Source organism: Saimiri boliviensis, chromosome 4, assembly GCF_048565385.1.
Source record: "Saimiri boliviensis isolate mSaiBol1 chromosome 4, mSaiBol1.pri, whole genome shotgun sequence".
NCBI classification, from domain to species: Eukaryota; Metazoa; Chordata; class Mammalia; order Primates; family Cebidae; genus Saimiri; species Saimiri boliviensis.
This window is the reverse complement of record NC_133452.1, coordinates 132,454,902-132,471,130: the sequence shown is the minus strand read 5'-3', so window position 1 is coordinate 132,471,130 and position 16,229 is coordinate 132,454,902. Positions and strand designations below refer to the sequence as shown.

General features: G+C 45.7%; 2 protein-coding genes across 7 annotated transcripts in view; both read right to left on the bottom strand.

Moving 5' to 3' along the window:
- The window catches only part of LOC101050865 (patr class I histocompatibility antigen, A-126 alpha chain-like), a 99,836-nt gene extending 88,052 nt beyond the window's left edge, over positions 1-11,784 (bottom strand). The window contains exons 1-8 of one of the 5 annotated variants that reach the window (XM_074398272.1): positions 11,666-11,784; positions 11,266-11,535; positions 10,750-11,025; positions 9,906-10,181; positions 9,651-9,767; positions 9,178-9,210; positions 8,993-9,072; positions 8,797-8,859 (exon numbers count right to left, since the gene is read on the bottom strand). In XM_074398272.1, coding sequence (XP_074254373.1) covers positions 9,005-9,072; positions 9,178-9,210; positions 9,651-9,767; positions 9,906-10,181; positions 10,750-11,025; positions 11,266-11,535; positions 11,666-11,729 — 1,104 coding nt within the window. In that variant the 5' untranslated portion in view covers positions 11,730-11,784 and the 3' untranslated portion in view covers positions 8,797-8,859; positions 8,993-9,004. Of the gene's footprint in view, positions 1-8,796; positions 8,860-8,992; positions 9,073-9,177; positions 9,229-9,650; positions 9,768-9,905; positions 10,182-10,749; positions 11,026-11,265; positions 11,536-11,665 lie in introns of those variants that run through there. The other 4 variants (XM_074398268.1, XM_074398269.1, XM_074398270.1 and 1 more) reach the window with 4 other exon arrangements.
- LOC101040877 (class I histocompatibility antigen, B alpha chain-like) overlaps positions 1-16,229 on the bottom strand; it is a 361,503-nt gene that overhangs the window by 143,379 nt on the left and 201,895 nt on the right. The gene's annotated exons all lie outside the window — the stretch shown is intronic.

Sequence of the window (16,229 nt, the reverse complement as noted above, 5' to 3'; positions counted from 1 at the left end):
ATTCAAGGTAGTATTGGAAGTTCTAGCCAGAGCAATTTGACAAGAAAAATAAATAAAGCGTATTCACTTAGAAAAAGAGGAAGTCAAATTGTCTCTGTTTGCAGATGACATAATTGTATATTTAGAAAAACCTATTATCGCAGCCCAAAATCTCCTGAAACTGATAAGCAACTTCAACAAAGTCTCAGGATACAAAATCGATGTTGAGAAATCACAAGCATTTCTATACACTAATAACAAAGCAACAGAGAGCCAAATCATGAGCAAACTCCCATTCACAATTGCTACAAAGAGAATAAAATACCTAGGAATACAACTAACAAAGAACGTAAAGGACCTCTTCAAGGAGAACTACAAACCACTGCTCCACGAAATAAGAGAGGACACAAACAAATTGAAAAACATTCCATGCTCATGGTTAGGAAGAATCAATATTGTGAAAATGGCCATACTGCCCAAAGTAATTTATAGATTTAATGCTATTCCCATCAAACTACCAATGACCTTCTTCACAGAACTGGAAAAAACTACCTTAAACTTCTTATGGAACCAAAAGAGAGCCTGCATAGACAAGACAATCCTAAGCAAAAAGAACAAAGAGACATCATGCTGCCTGATTTCAAACTATACTACAAGGCTACAGTAATCAAAACAGCATGGTACTGTAACCAAAACAGAGATATAGACCAATGGAACAGGACAGAGGCTCAGGAGGCAACACCACACATCTACAACCATCTGACCTTTGACAAACTTGACAAAAACAAGCAATGGGGAAAGGATTTCCTGTTTAATAAATGATGTTGGGGAAACTGGCTAGCAGTGTGCAGAAAGCAGAAACTGGACCCCTTCCTGACACCTTACACTAAAATTAACTCCAGATGGATTAAAGACTTAAACATAACACCTAACACCATAAAAACCTTAGAAGAAAACCTAGGCAAAATCATTCAGGACATAGGCATAGGCATGGACTTCATGACTAAAACACCCAAAGCATTGGCAACAAAAGGCAACAAGAGAAATGGGACCTAATTAAGTTCCACAGCTTCTGTACAACAAAAGAAACAATCACTAGAGTGAACCAGCAACCAACAGAATGGGAAACTTTTTGCAATCTACCCATCTGACAAAGGGCTACTATCCAGAATCTCCAAAAAAAAAAAAAAACCAAAACAAAACAAAAAAACAAAACAAAACAAAACAAAACAAAAAGAAACAAAAACAGATTTACAAGAAAAAAACAAACTCATCCAAAAGTGGGACAAGGATATGAACAGACAGTTTTCAAAAGAAGACATATATGAGGCCAACAAACATATGAAAAAATGTTCATCATCACTGGTCATTAGAGAAATGCAAATCAAAATCACATTGAGATCCCACCTCATGCCAGTTAGAATAGTGATCATTAAAAAATCTGGAGACAACAGATGCTGGAAAGGATGTGAAGAAATAGGAACACTTTTACACTGTTGGTGGGAGTGTAAACTAGTTCAACTATTGTGGAAGACAGTGTGGTGCTTCCTCAAGGACCTAGAAATAGAAATTTCTTTTGACCCAGCAATCCCATTACCAGGTATAAACCCAAAGGATTATAAATCATTCTATTATAAAGACACGTGCACATATATGTTTATAGTGGCACTGTTTACAATAGCAAAGACCTGAAACCAACCCAAATGCCCATTGATGCTAGACTGAACAAGGAAAATGTGGCACATATACACCATGGAATACTATGCAGCCATAAAAAATGATGAGTTTGTGTCCTTTTTAGGAACACAGATGAATCTAGAAACCATCATTCTCAGCAAACTGACACAAGAACAGAAAATCAAACACTACATGTTCTCGTTCATAGGCAGTGTTAAACAATGAGAACACATGGACACAGGGAGGGGAACATCACACACTGGGGTCTGTTGGTGGGGCCAAGGGAGGGACAGTGGGGGGATGGGGAGGTTTTGGAGGGATAACATGGGGAGAAATGCCAGATGTAGGTGACAGGGGGATGGAGGCAGCAAACCACATTGCTATGTGTGTACCTATGCAACAATCCTGCATGATCTGCACATGTACCCCAGAACCAAAAGTACAATAAAAAAATTAAACTAAATGTGTTCATTAGGAATAAATGTGAATGTAAATAAAAAAATTAGAAAGTAATACTCATAACATTTACCATCTTTATTCCTGTAACTGATCACATGACTACAGCTGGTTACTTATTTATTTATTTACTTATTTATTTGAAACAGATTGTTGTTCTGTTGCCCAGGCTGGAGTGAGTGGAGTGGCATTACCTTGGCTCACTGCAACCTCCACCTCCTGGGCACAAATGATCCTCCTACTTCAACCTCCTAAGTAACTGGGACTACAAGCACACCACCATGCCTGACTAATTTTTTGTATTTATTTTCAGTAAAGATGTAGTTTCAGCATGTTGCCTAGGTTGGCCTCACATTCCTAGACTTAAGCAATCTACTCATCTCAGCTTCTGAAGTGCTGAGATTACAGGCATGAGCCACTGTGCTGGCCACAACTAGTATTTATAAATACTTTTTTTTTTTTAACTAACCATCCTATATTCCCATTGTCTTCAGCAAGTCCCTCAGCTGATCAGGTTTCTTTTCCTGCTTGGGTGACTCAAACCTTCACTCCTGAAGGGTATGGCTTATTAGTACTCCTACCTGACTTGGTTGTTGTAGTTTATATTGACTTTAATTACAGGGCAGAGGATTACTAAGAGATGCTCAAAGAGATCTTCTATGTTCCAGACATAGTCTTACTTACTGCCACTGTGTAGTAGCAGACCAATTTCCCCCCTAATGACCAAAACCATTCACCCAGACAGTGCAGTAATTCCTTCCTTCGTTTGCTGATTCAGAATCATAAGAAACTGAAGCTGTCTTAGCTTCCAGCTCAATTGAATCTGTGTCTCCTGAGGGAGAAAGACAAAGAGGAATAGCTCTCTCTCTCTCTCTCTTGCAAGAGAGAGTGGAGCCCGAAAGAGAATTCCAGCCCAGAATAAGAGTTTCCAAGATTTTATAGGCAGGCTTGAGGAGATGATGTCTGATTTATGTAGGGCCCAAAGATTAGTTGGACCAGGTGTGACTTGTTATTTGCAACTGAAGTGAGGACAGTCTCATGGGAATAAGCCCTTAAACCTATGAAGTCTGAGGTGGACTCCAGGTAGTTAGTGTCAGAATTATATCAAATTCTAGGACTCTCAACTGCTATTGCATATTCAGAAAATTATTTGGGTGGAGGAAAATCCCATCAGAGAGAAACTTACAGTTGGAGTAAGCAAGTAAACATCTACCTTTCGGCCCCAGAGGAAAAGATAAAAAATCATAAACATTTATTTCATGACCCTAATCTGCTAAATACAGGTTGCCAGCAGCTCTTCATTGTCCACACGGGGAGTGGTCCTACCTCTAGCCTAGAAGTTAGGATTTTCTTTTAGGCCTCTGAGGGGGGTCACATAAAAATTAATAAATAGTAGAGATTCTTACCCTAGAAAGATTTCCACACACAAGAAAATATAGATATTAATATAAAACATCAATGTGCACCCAGATCCTCTCAGATCTTACCAACCTGCGTTTTTAAATCCTAGTAAGGGACAATGCTGAGGGAAGATGTGTGAATAATCATTTCACCACCACACAATGCCACTCCAATAATCTAGAATATCAACTGGGATAGACAAACACTTGATGTAATAACTTACTTTCAAGGGAAGGGTGGAAAGATGTTATTTATTAGTCACTGATTCATTCAGACACTTTGAATGCCTACCAGGATCCAGATAAAATTCTCATCTTGAATCACTGCTCTGAGAATTAAAATTTGTCATTCTTTTCCCACCCCTCACACCCAGCACTTGAACCCTCTTCCCACATCAGAATTCCACACTGTCAATAAAAGGAGTCAAACTCTGTAACATATTTGAAGAGATTTATTCTGAGACATATATGAGTGACCATAGCCCATAACACAGCTCTCAGGAGATCCTGAGAACATGTGTTCAGGTGGTTAGGGTTCAGGTTGGTTTTTTACATTTTAGGAAGATATTAGACATCAATCAAATAGATTTAAGATATACATTGGTTCAGTCAAGAAAGGCGGAACAATTTGAAGCAAGTGGTGGTGGAGGGTAGTGCTTCTAGGATATAGGTAGATTTTTAAATGTTCTGATTGGCAAATTATTCAGTTATTATCAATAGAAAGTAATGTCTGGGTTATGATAAGAGGTTGTAGAGACAAAATTTAATCATGCAGATGAAGCCTCCATGTGGCGGCCTTCAGAGAGAATAGATTGGAAATGTTTCTGATCAGACTTAAGGTCTGTGTTGATGGTAAATGCTGGTCAGCTTTTCCTAAATTCTAAAAGGGTAGAGGGTCTAATGAGACATGTTCAACACCTGCGTCCCATGATGGCCTGAGCCAGTCTTCCAGGTGAACTGTTGAGTGCCCTGGCTGAGGAGGGTGTGCATTAAGATGGTTGGGAGGGGAAGCTTTGAAATTTATTTTTGGTTTACAACATGTAAAGTGTGTGTGTGTGTGTGTGTGTGTGTGTGTGTGTGTGTGTGTATGTGTGGGGGGCGGGTGGAGTTTTGCTCCCAGGCCTGAGTGCAATGGTACAATCTCAGCTCACTGCAATCTCCACCTTCCAGGTTGAAGTAATTCTCCTGCCTCACCCTCCCAAGTAGTTGGATTACAGGTATGCACCACCATGCCTGGCTAATTTTGTATTATTAGTAGTGATGGGGTTTCACTATGTTGGCTAGACTGGTCTCAAACTCCTGACCTCAGGTGATCCACCTACCTCAGCCTCCCAAAGCACTAGCACTATGGGTATGAGCCACCATGCCTGGCCTACAACATGTAAAGTTTTGAGAAGTGACAGAAGTCACCTTACTCCCTAGAAGAGCACAAAACTCCAGCCACCCCTGCAGTTGATCATGGACATGAGTCTTAGGCTGCACCAGTCAGATGAGCGCCTGCTGAAGCAGCGTCTTTCTCTCCAGTAAATGCTCAGGGTTCATTGTTCTGCACCAAGAAGATTAAGGACACTGACACATGAGGAGTGAGTTTAGGAGCAGAGATTTAATAGGCAAAAGAGAGACAAAGTGAAACAGCTCTCTCTCTCTCTTGTGAGACAGAGGGGCTCCTGAAAGGGAATTCCAGCCTGGAATGGGAGTGCATCTGATTGTATAGGCAGGCTTGAGGAGATGGTGTCTGATTTATGTAGGGCCCACAGGTTGATAGGACCAGGTGTGACATTTACACAGTTCGTGGGGAAGGCTGTTCATCCTACCCGAATCATATTAAGCAAATGGGCCTTCCACTTGGCTGGTCCCATGTTATCTGTTCTTTGCTGTATACGTGGTTGGTAAAGAGAAAGGAAGATGGAGCCACTATAGTGACCATGCCTAGTCCCAGGTGTCCTTCTCCTATTGGCACAGCTTCCGCATTCACCCGTGAGAGCTCCCAGCTGGCTTGTCTGTGTCTGAAGCTTGATTTTACAGGCTGATCTTTGTTTAAAAACAAAATAATTTAGGGGCCGCTTTTCATTAAAAGGAAAACATTACTGAGGGCTTCCATACCCTCACTCTGCCTAAATAATTTCTTCTTAACTCCTAGATCACTGCCAGATTCTGAGCCAGAATGAGGCGACACAGAGAGGCTGGGACTGTGCAGAATGCATTTTAGTAAAGGCGGCTGAGCGGCAGTGGTGATGTCCAGTTTTCAGGTGCAGCAGTGACATCTGTCTAGCCTCAGAGTTCAGTGTCCAGCACCAGGATGTCAGAGGTGTGAGCAGTGGCGTCTGTGCTTAGCAGCAGCGGCAGTTCTTCCTATGAGACACCTCATCCCAGGTGGGCTGTGGATTCTGTTCTTGGTTGCATAATTTCAATCCTTGTTCAGTGGCCTTCCCCACAATAAAATTAGCCCCCAATGCCATGTATTACTACTTTATGTGTAAATTAGAGAAATTTGTTTTCCATAGTTTGCTCCAAGAAGTGGGTGAGAAATCAGTGTGTGGCCCAGTGTCAGAGCGGCATTCAGATGTGTTCTTTGTGTGAGAGCCACATCCTGAATCATCTACCTGGCCTCTACCCCATGGTGGAGAGATCAGCAGGAAATATCGCATCTCATAACTGATGATATACATCCTCCGTTTTACTTCTGAGAGAAAAATCTTCTTTTAAACAAGGTTTGAAAGCCCACCCCATCCACCGAACCTGGGCACTCTAATCTCTGATCTCAGTGGTTCCCAATCTGGCTTCCAACAGGGAGGGCAGAGGCTTAGAAAATACTCAGGCCGCATTCGCCTGTCTCAGAGTATTATACACAAGACCAAAACATCACTTATATAACAAGCACTACAGGTGAGGCTTGTGCATAGACATGTGGGATCATGGTGTTCTTGATCTGGAGACCAGAAACATCGCCTCCAGTCTTGTCATAAATCCAGAATCTCTTGCTCAACCCTAGACTTCTTGGATCTGAGAACCACATCCAGGTGATTCCTGTGCACATGGGAGGTCCTTGTCTAAGTGTCCTGTAGGCATGAGGTCAGAACTGTGCAGTCTGCTCTCGGTATGGTCTGATCAGATCCCTTAGAACGGGAGGTCCAGGGTTCAGTCCTTGTGCTCATTCTCTTCTATTGCCAGTCACTGCCTTGGTGCCCTCATCCATGCTTGAGGTTATAAGTATTGTTTATATGGTGTGACCTCCTAAATCTATGTCTCCAGCCCAGTCTATTTCTCATTTCCCCTAAACTCTGGAGTTGTCTGTCCGACTTCCACCCCAGCTCCCTCACCTGCATTCCTAGTAGACATCTCCTCCTCTGAGTGCCTGGGATGCCCCCTCCTCAGTATGCTCCTGCCAGAGTCTCCCCATTTCCGCAGGAGCTCTACCCTTCCTTCTACTCACTCATTTTACAACTGTGGGTGTCCTTGATTTGACCACAGATACAATCCATTGGCAAATGCTGTGAGTCCATCTCAAAATGCATCCAGAATCCCCTCACGTCCCACTGTTTTCCCTGCTCACACCCCAGTCAAGGTAACAACATCTCCAGCCCAGAACACTGCACTCGCTTCCCACTGTTTTCCCTCCTGTCTCCCGTGTCCCTCACCTCTCAATTCTGTTCTCAGCACAGCAGTCAGAGATCCTTTTAAAAGAGAAGTTGTACCACGTCTCTCTTCTGCTCAAAACCGTCTGCTACCTCCCCATCTTACTCAGAGCAAGGGTCAGATGCTTCCCCATATCCTCCAGGCCCACCTTCCCTGGCTGTACCTTTGACCTCGCCTCAGATTCTCTCTGTCCAGCCCTCCTGGGCTCCTTCCTCTCCTGGGAACACAGACACCGTCCTGCCCTAGTGCATTTGCACTGGTGGTTCCCCTGCCTGGAAAGTACTTACCAGACATCCTCATGGACAACTCCTCATGTCCCTCAACTGTTTCCTCAAAAGTCACCTTTGCTACGTGGTGCACACTGACCACCCAGCACAACAGCCCCTTCCCTGCCCCCACTGCCCACACCCTGGATCACCAGCATCGCAGCACTTCCCACCTTCTAGCACTTTCCTTCCTTGCTCTGGTTATAGTGTATCAATCGTCTGCCTCTTCCCACTGGAACACATGCTGCACAAGGTAAGAGATTTTTCTGATTTTACTTCGGTGATGTTCCCCAGATGCAGAACACTCTGTCCTGTGTCTGGCTGACAACGAAGGTCACTGTAGAGCATATTGTATTCTAAAGGCCGTATCTTTATTAACATAGACTCGGGCCAAGTGCTGTTACTTGGCAGCTATGACACAAGGTCTCCTCACACTGACATCGAGGGTGCCTGTGATTTTCTCAGCAGGGCTGCTAGTGTGTCCTCCCTCCCCCATCCCTCCCACCACACCAACTCCCAGCCCACACACACACCCCTGCACACTGCAGCACACAATCACTTTTCTCTTCAGGAAAGAATAGTCCTTGATGATGGGTCCAATTTCACGAACAAATGTAAGTCTAAATTAGACTCTGCTTTAGATTCATGAGTTGAGATTGGAGCCAGCACCAAGATCACTAGAACCAAGGCAGGGAGAGAGGGCAGGAGAGCAGAGCAGAAGAGGAGCCCTAGAAGGAGGCCAGGAGCTGAATGGGTCTGAAAATTTGTCTCAGAAATACAGAGACTCCCATGTGCAGGGGCCGCCCTGGGTGATGTGTGAGCCTCTGTGGTCACAGCTCCAGCTGGACAAGTTTCCACTAAAGGGACAAGGACAATGGAGCAGTGAAGCTGACCCAGCTGAGGACTGACCACATAAAGCCCATGATGGACTCAGCAGCAACTGGGCACAGGCCCCGTTCACACTCGGCTCCTCACAGCCTTCTCCATCCCCACCTGCAACAGACGCAGCACAGCAAACGTGGATTCTGGAAGGTTCTCAGGTCTTTATTTCCTCTCTCAAATTTTAGGAATTGACTTATTTCATTAATCCATCAACCTCTCATGGAAAATATTTGAGAAAACAAATTTATATTCAGATTTTTATTTTCCGTAGGGAAGTAGGCAGTTGTAGCTCAGTGTACCATGAAGCTGAGACAGAGATGAGACACAACCCCCACCTCTCTGGAACAGGAAAGATGACTGGGAGGAAACACAGGTCAGCGTGGGGACAGGGGTCACGGTGGACACAGGGTAGGCTGTCTCTCTACCTCCTCACATTATGCTGACGGGCACGCAGACACATTCAGATGCCTTTGCAGAAAGAGATGCCAGAGGCTCTTGAAGTCACAAAGGGGAGGCGTGAAGAAATCCTGCATCTCAGTCCCACACAAGGCCGCTGTCTCAGGCTACAGAAAACAACAGTCAGGAACAAATTCATGTCAGTCATGGTAAGTGATGACACTCTGAACAGCCCACCACACACTCGAAATGTCCCAATCAAAGAATCCCCATTACCCAGTCCTTTCCCCTCTGTCTTACCCCATACACATTTCAGACCCTCAGAATCTCAACTTTAGAAGCCGTGAGAGACACATCAGAGCCCTGGGCACTGTCACTGCCTGGGATAGAATAAAAACAGGACCTGGTCAGAGCCCGCAGGAGATGTGGGACAGGAGGAATTACGGGATGGGTGACTCCTCCACACTCCCGCCCTCACCACTTACACGTAGCCTGAGAGTAGCTCCCTCCTTTTCCACCTGTGGGAAGAAAATGTCCTGTGAAGGGCAGGGAGGAGGCAGGGCCATAACACTTTAGAGGAACCTCCTAGTCTTGGACCCAAGAGAAGTTTCTAGAACCATGATTACACACCCAGAGCAGGATCAGGAAACACCAAGAAAGCGTGTGTGGGTCCTGGACCAACTGCCCTCCTAAGGTCTGTCCTTAGCAGGGACCTTCCCCTGACTCGTAAATGCTGGAATCAGGTCCCCAACAACATAATCATCATGGTGACACATCTGTCCTTCTTTGTCACAGGTGCTTTACAAAAGAATAAGTGCTGGCACACAGGGCCCCAGGCTGGGTTGGCCCAAGTGTGGATGATGCTTCCCAGTAATGAGACAGGCAACACTTCTACCTGAGGCTTGAAATACCCAGTGTGACAAGAAAACCCAGACCCCACCCCTTACCCCTTCCCTACCTGAGCTCTTCCTCCTCCACATCACAGCAGCGACCACAGCTCCAGTGACCACAGCTCCTAGGACAGCCAGGCCAGCAACAATGCCCACGATGGCGATGGTGGGCTGTGAAGATGGCTCTGGGAAAGGAGGGGAAGGTGAGGGTTCCTGACCCCAGGCCTCAGCCCTGACCCTGCTGAACTCTCCAGAAGGGCTCCTGCTTTCCCTGAGAAGAGATGTGACCCCCCATCTCCCTCCTTACCCATCCCCCTCCTTACCCCATCTCAGGGTGTGGGGCTCCGGCAGCCCCTCGTGCTGCACATGGCAAATGTATCTCTGCTCTTCTCCAGAAGGCACCACCACAGCTGCCCACTTCTGGAAGGTTCCATCCCCTGCAGGCCTGGTCTCCACAAGCTCTGTGTCCTGAGTTTGGTCCTCCCCATCCCGCTGCCAGGTCAGTGTGATCTCCGCAGGGTAGAAGCCCAGGGCCCAGCACCTCAGGGTGGCCTCTTGGTCAGAGATGGGGTGGTGGGTCAGGTGTGTCTTTGGGGGTTCTGATGGGAAGAGTCAGAAAATTTAGTCAATTTGCATCTGTTATGGGACACTCCAGCATCATCCATGTGACCATCCTGAGAATGGCCAGGACACCTGGGGTGGGGAAGGGAGCACAGAACCCAGACACCAGCCTGGACACAGGCACCTGCGATAATCTATTCTTTGAAAAGTTCTAGTCTCTGAGGGAAGAACAGCAACTTCTGGTCGTGACCTGAGTGGAGGCTGAGGGACTGAGAAAAGCTGGAATCAGACCTTCAAACACATTGAGTGTGAGGCAAAGAACAAGGCCTGAGAGAAAAAGTCACGGTGCCCAAGGTGGCTGCAGGGGTCAAAGGGGACTCCGATCAGTATTCCAGGGACCACCTTCCCCTCCATTTCCTCAGAAACGTCATCCCTTAATTGTCCTAGAGAGCAGAGGGGACTCTCAGAGGAAACTCAGGAAAACTCAGGCCATTCTCCATTCAAGGGAGGGAGATATTCTAGCGCTGATCCCATTTCCTCCCCTCCTCGTGGGAGGCCACCCCGGGAGATCTGTAGATGGGGAGGGCTTCCCACTGCCCCTGGTACCCGCGCGCTGCAGGGTCTCCTTCCCGTTCTCCAGGTGTCTTTTGAGCCACTCCACGCAGTTCCCCTCCAGCTGTGCCCGCAACTGCTCTGCATATTTCTCTGCCTCCAACTTGCGCTGGGTGGCCTGAGCCGCCGTGTCCGCGGCTGTCCAGGAGCGGAGGTCCTCGTTCAGGGCGACGTGATCCTTGCCGTCGTAGGCTACGCGGTAGTACCCGCGGGGGAGGCGCCCCTCGGGTCCCAGGTGGCAGGCAAACAAAACCTGGAGGGTGTGAGACCCTGGCCCCGCCGTTGCGGTCAGCCCTGCCCACCCAGCCACGCCCCGACCAACCCGCAGGGATTTGGGCCTAAACTGAACATGAAACTGGGTAAAGGCGCCTTGGGGCTCTCTCGGGTCCAGGGTACGGGCGGGTTCTGCAGCCTCGGATGGATCTTGGGCCCAGAGACTCAGTAGGACCTGGGCCGTCCGTGGAGGATGGGGAGGGGTCGTGACCTGCGCCCCGGGACAGGGTCACTCACCGGCCTCGCTCTGGTTGTAGTAGCCGCGTATGTCCCGCAGATTCACTCGGCAAGTCTGTGCGCAGGCCTTGGCTATTCGTGTCAGGTCGTCCCAATACTGCGGCCCCTCCTGCTCCGCCCACGGCGCCCGCCGTTCCATCCTGGGAATCGCGGCGTCGCTGTCGAACCGCATGAACTGCGTGTCGTCCACGTAGCCCACGACGACGAAGCGGGGCTCCCCGCGGCCGGGTCGCGACACAGCGGTGCTCAAATACCTGAAGGAGTGGGAACCTGGGGGCGAGGAGGGGCTGAGACCGCCGACCCTCCTCTAGGGGCAGCTCCCCGGTCCTGCGCCCCCGCCCGACGGCCCCCCCCTCGCTCCTCCCCGCAGAGGCCGTTTCTCTCCCGACCCCGAACTCACTTGCCGAGGTCTCAGTCAGGGCCAGGGCTCCTGAGAGCAGCAAAAGCAGGGTTCGGGGCGCCATGACCCCATCCTCGGTGTCTGGGGAGAATCTGAGTCCAGGCAGGTGACCCGGGGCTTCAGAACCCGGGCCGCGGCGACGCTGATTGGCTTTTCTAGAAACCCGGCACCCAATGGGAGTGAGAACTGGGGAGGCCTCACGAGTATCCAGGAAGAAGGACCGGACAGGTTGGGAAAAGGGAAACTCTGGGGAGTGGAGACTTCCCAACGCTGCGCCTCCCCAGTGCAGACACGGCCCTAGGCACCTCAGACCCTGAGAGCCACGCCCGGGAACTAGGACTTTGTCCTGATCCCTCTTCTCCTACACCAAGCCTTTTTGTCACATGGTCTACCTGAGTCCTGGCCTAGGATCTGTCTGTGGAAACCAGAGAGAGAACCCCAGGCTGCGCCCAGCCTCTTCCCTTTCATTTCTCCTCCTGGAATCCCTGTCCCTGAACTAGACTCCCTGCCTCCCACTTCTTACTTTTCCCCTTGGACCTTGTACAAGGAAACTCACGACTGGGAACTTGATGCCAGAGAGTGAGCTTGCCCTGGAGGAGGTGTAGAGTCAGGGGTTTACTCTCTAAACCTGGTGAAGTTTTGTCTGAAGACACCAGATAGAGATTCTCATAGAGACCAGTTTCCTTTGTGTTTATTAATACAGTAGGTAGCACAATATTGGTAATCCCTAAATGATTAGAATTCTAATCATAAAAGACCTGTGTCAAACAGCATTACAGTTAAACTCTCAAAGCTTGTAAGTTTTACTTTCCCCGTCTATGGATCTGTGACTCTTGATTGGTGCATTTAAAATTATCTCATTCCCTAGCCGGAGTTGCCCTGTGTGAGTCCAGAACATCTGCTAAATACACAGAAGCAGGTTTGCTACTGTATATTGAACGGGGAGCCTGTAGTCATCACCTCAAAATTGCCAGTGCTCCGTGCAATCCCAATGCTCTTCAACAACACTCAAGCACTGCCTGCTTTCATGAACTAGGCACATTTAAGCAGTGTGCATATTTTATTTGGACACTTGATATTTTTGTAACTCTTTTTTTAAAAAATCATAGGGAAGCCATTAGTTTTTAGGCAGTCCCGCAAATTGTATTAAATACTGAAAGCAAAGAACCCCCTCCTAGGTTCTTCCACTGCTTTAGAATTCTTTCCCCTTCTCCTTTTCCTCACCTCCTGCTTCCCCAGCCCTTCTCTCTGCCCCTCTCATCCCTCAGACACTCCTGTCCCCTCAGTTCCTGATGCCCGGTCACTCTCAAATTTTGGCACTGTACAGAACAACTTCTTTTCCCTAAAAACTTTTTTTTTTTATGTCCCCTGCTATTTAATCCTTGCCTCTCACCCTCACCCCCTTCCCTTTACTCAACAACTGCCCTGCTTTCTGTGACTGCAAGAGTGAAATTTCTAGAATTTCATGGACATGCAATCATGTGTAGTCCTTTGTTTGGTCTCCACTTAGCATAACAATGTTTGAGATGATGCCATTCATTCCTTTTTTGTTGCTGAGCAGCTGCTGAGTATTGCTGGAATCCCAGTTTGCTCATTGGTTTCTCTATTCCCCAGTTGATAGACATGGGGATTACTCCAGTTAGTGTTTGTTATCAATGAAGCCACTATAAATAACTGCTCACAAATGTGGCCTTACATTTTTACTTCTTTTGGATAAATACATAATTGTGGGATTGCTGGGTCATGTGGTAATGGATGAGTAGCTGTATAAGAAATTGTCAAACTGCTTTACAAATTGATTGCAACATTTTTTGCATTTGCACCAGCAATATCAGACCTTCCTGTTTTTTCCATATTTTTGCCAGTATTTAGACTTATCATATGTCTTTTTAACTTTACCTATTCTAGGTGATGTGTGGTGGTTTCTCATTGTGGTTTTAACTTGCACTTCTTGATGACTAGTATTGTTTGCTATCTTTTCATGTTAATCTAAGTGACTTATTACATATATTTTATGAACTTTTTGGAGAATTCAATGATTAATTCAGAGATTTTTTTCCAAATTCCCTAGTGTTTTTTACATATGCAATGAAGCTTGTAACAAAGAAAGACATTTGTTTCTTCCTTTTCTATCTGTCTATCTTTTTTCTTTTAAAATTATTTGTATTTAATAGAGATGCGGTCTCACTATCAGGCTGGTCTCAAACTCCTGAACTCAAGTGATCAGCTTCCCAAAATGAAGGGATCACAGGTGTGACCCACCATGCCTGGTCCTTCTATTGGTCTTTTATTTCGTTGTCTTGCCATGTTGCACTGGTTAGGATGCCTATTAGGTGTTTAAACAAGAATGATGGGAACTCACATGTTTGTTTACAAGGAATTTAAATAAATTTACAAGAAAAAAAACCCAGCCCCATAAAACAGTAGGCAGAGAATATGAACAGACCCTTCTCAGAAGACATTTACATGGCCAGGAAACATATGAAAAAAAGCTCAATATCATTGATCATTAGAGAACTCCAAATCAAAACCACAATGGCATATCATCTCTTGCCAGTCAAAATGGCAATTATTAAAAAGTCAAGAAAAAACAGATGCTGGCAAGGCTGTGGAGCAATAGCAACACTTTCACACTGTTGGTGGGAATGTAAACTGGTTCAAGCATTGTGGAGGACAGTGTGGTCATTCCTCAAAGAGCTAGAACCAGAAATACTATTTGACACAGAAATCCTATTACTGGGCATATGCCCAAAGAAATATAAATCATTCTACTATAAAGACACATGCACACATATGTTTACTGCAGTACTATTTACAATAGCAAAGACAGGAAACCAAACCAAATGCCCATCAATGATAGACTGGATTAGGATAACTTGGTACATATACACCGTGGAATACTACACAGCCATGAAAAGGAAGGAGTTCATGTCCTTTTCTGGGACATGGATGAAGCTGGAAGCCATCATCCTCTGCAAACTAACACAGGAACAGAAAATCAAACACTGAATGTTCTCTCTTCTAAGTGGGAGCTGAACAATGAGAATACATGGACACAGGGAGGGGGACATCATACACCAGGGCCTGTTGGGGAGTAAGGATTGAAGGGAGGGAATTTAGAGGGTGGGTCAATAGGTGCAGCAAACCACCATGGCAGACTATGTAACAAACCTGCAGGTTCTGCATGTGTCCTGGAACTTAAAGTACAATAAATAAATTAAATAAAAAAAGAAAGTGCATGTCTTACATGTACACATATGTTCATTGCAGCACTATGCACAATAGCAAAGACTTGGAATCAACCTAAGTGTTCATCAATAGTAGACTAGATAAAGAAAATGTGACCACCTGTAATCCCAGCACTTTGGGAGGCTAAAGGGGGCAGATTATGAGGTCAAGTGATGGAGACAACCCTGGCCAACATAGTGAAACACCATCTCTACTAACAATACAAAAATTAGCCGGGCCTGGTGACATGCACCTCTAGTCCCAGCTACTTGAGAGGCTGAGGTGGAGAATCGCTTGAACTTGGCAGGCTGAAGTTGCAGTGAGCTGAGATCATGCCACTGCACTCCAGCCTGGCAACAAAGTGAGACTTCATCTCAAAAAAAAAAAAAAAGAAAGAAAGAAAGAATGAATGAAAGAAAGAAAGAAGTGGGGAATATACACCATAGAAAACTATGCAACCATTAAAAAGAATGAGATTATATCCTTTGCAGGAACATGGATGGAGTTGGAGACCATTATCCTTGGCAAACTAATGCAGGAACAGAAAACCAAATACCACATGTTCTCACTTATAAGTGGGAGACAAATGATGAGAAAACATGGACTCATAGAGGGGAACAACACACACTGGGGTCTACTTGAGGGTGAAGGGTAGGAAGAGGGAAAGGGTCAGGAAAAAGACCTGATGGATACTCATGCTTAATACTTGGGTGGGTACTAATGGGCACAGAAATAATCTGTATAACAAAACCCCATGACACAAGTTTACCTATGTAACAAACCTGCACATGTACTCCTTAACTAAAAATAAAAGTTACCAAAAAAAAAAAAAGTGCATATCTGGAAACCGCATATAGTTTGGTTCTGTTTTTTTTAAACCAAGTCACACAATTGCTGCTCCTCATTGGAGCATTGATTCATGTAGGATTTTGTCATTATTGATGTGATAAGTGTTAGGTCTACTATGTTATTTTCCCAGTTTTTGTTTCTCTGTTCCTCTTGTCCTGACCAATGACTTCTTATTAGAAATGATACAAACAAAAGAAAGTAGAATAACATTTTTAAAGTGCTGCAAGAATAAAAGGTCACCTAAGAATTTTATATCCAGCACAGATATCCTTCAAGGAAAGGCAAAATAAGGAGATATTGCAGGTAAAAGAAAATTGAGAGAATTTGTCACCAGCAGATCTGCACAATAACAATTGGTAAAGAAAATTCTTCAGGCTAGGGGAAAATGACACCAGGTGGAAAATGAGATTAACAGACAAGATGAAGATGATCAAAAATGGTAAATATTGAGCTAAGTGCAAAAGGCTATCTTGCTCCCTTCATTTAT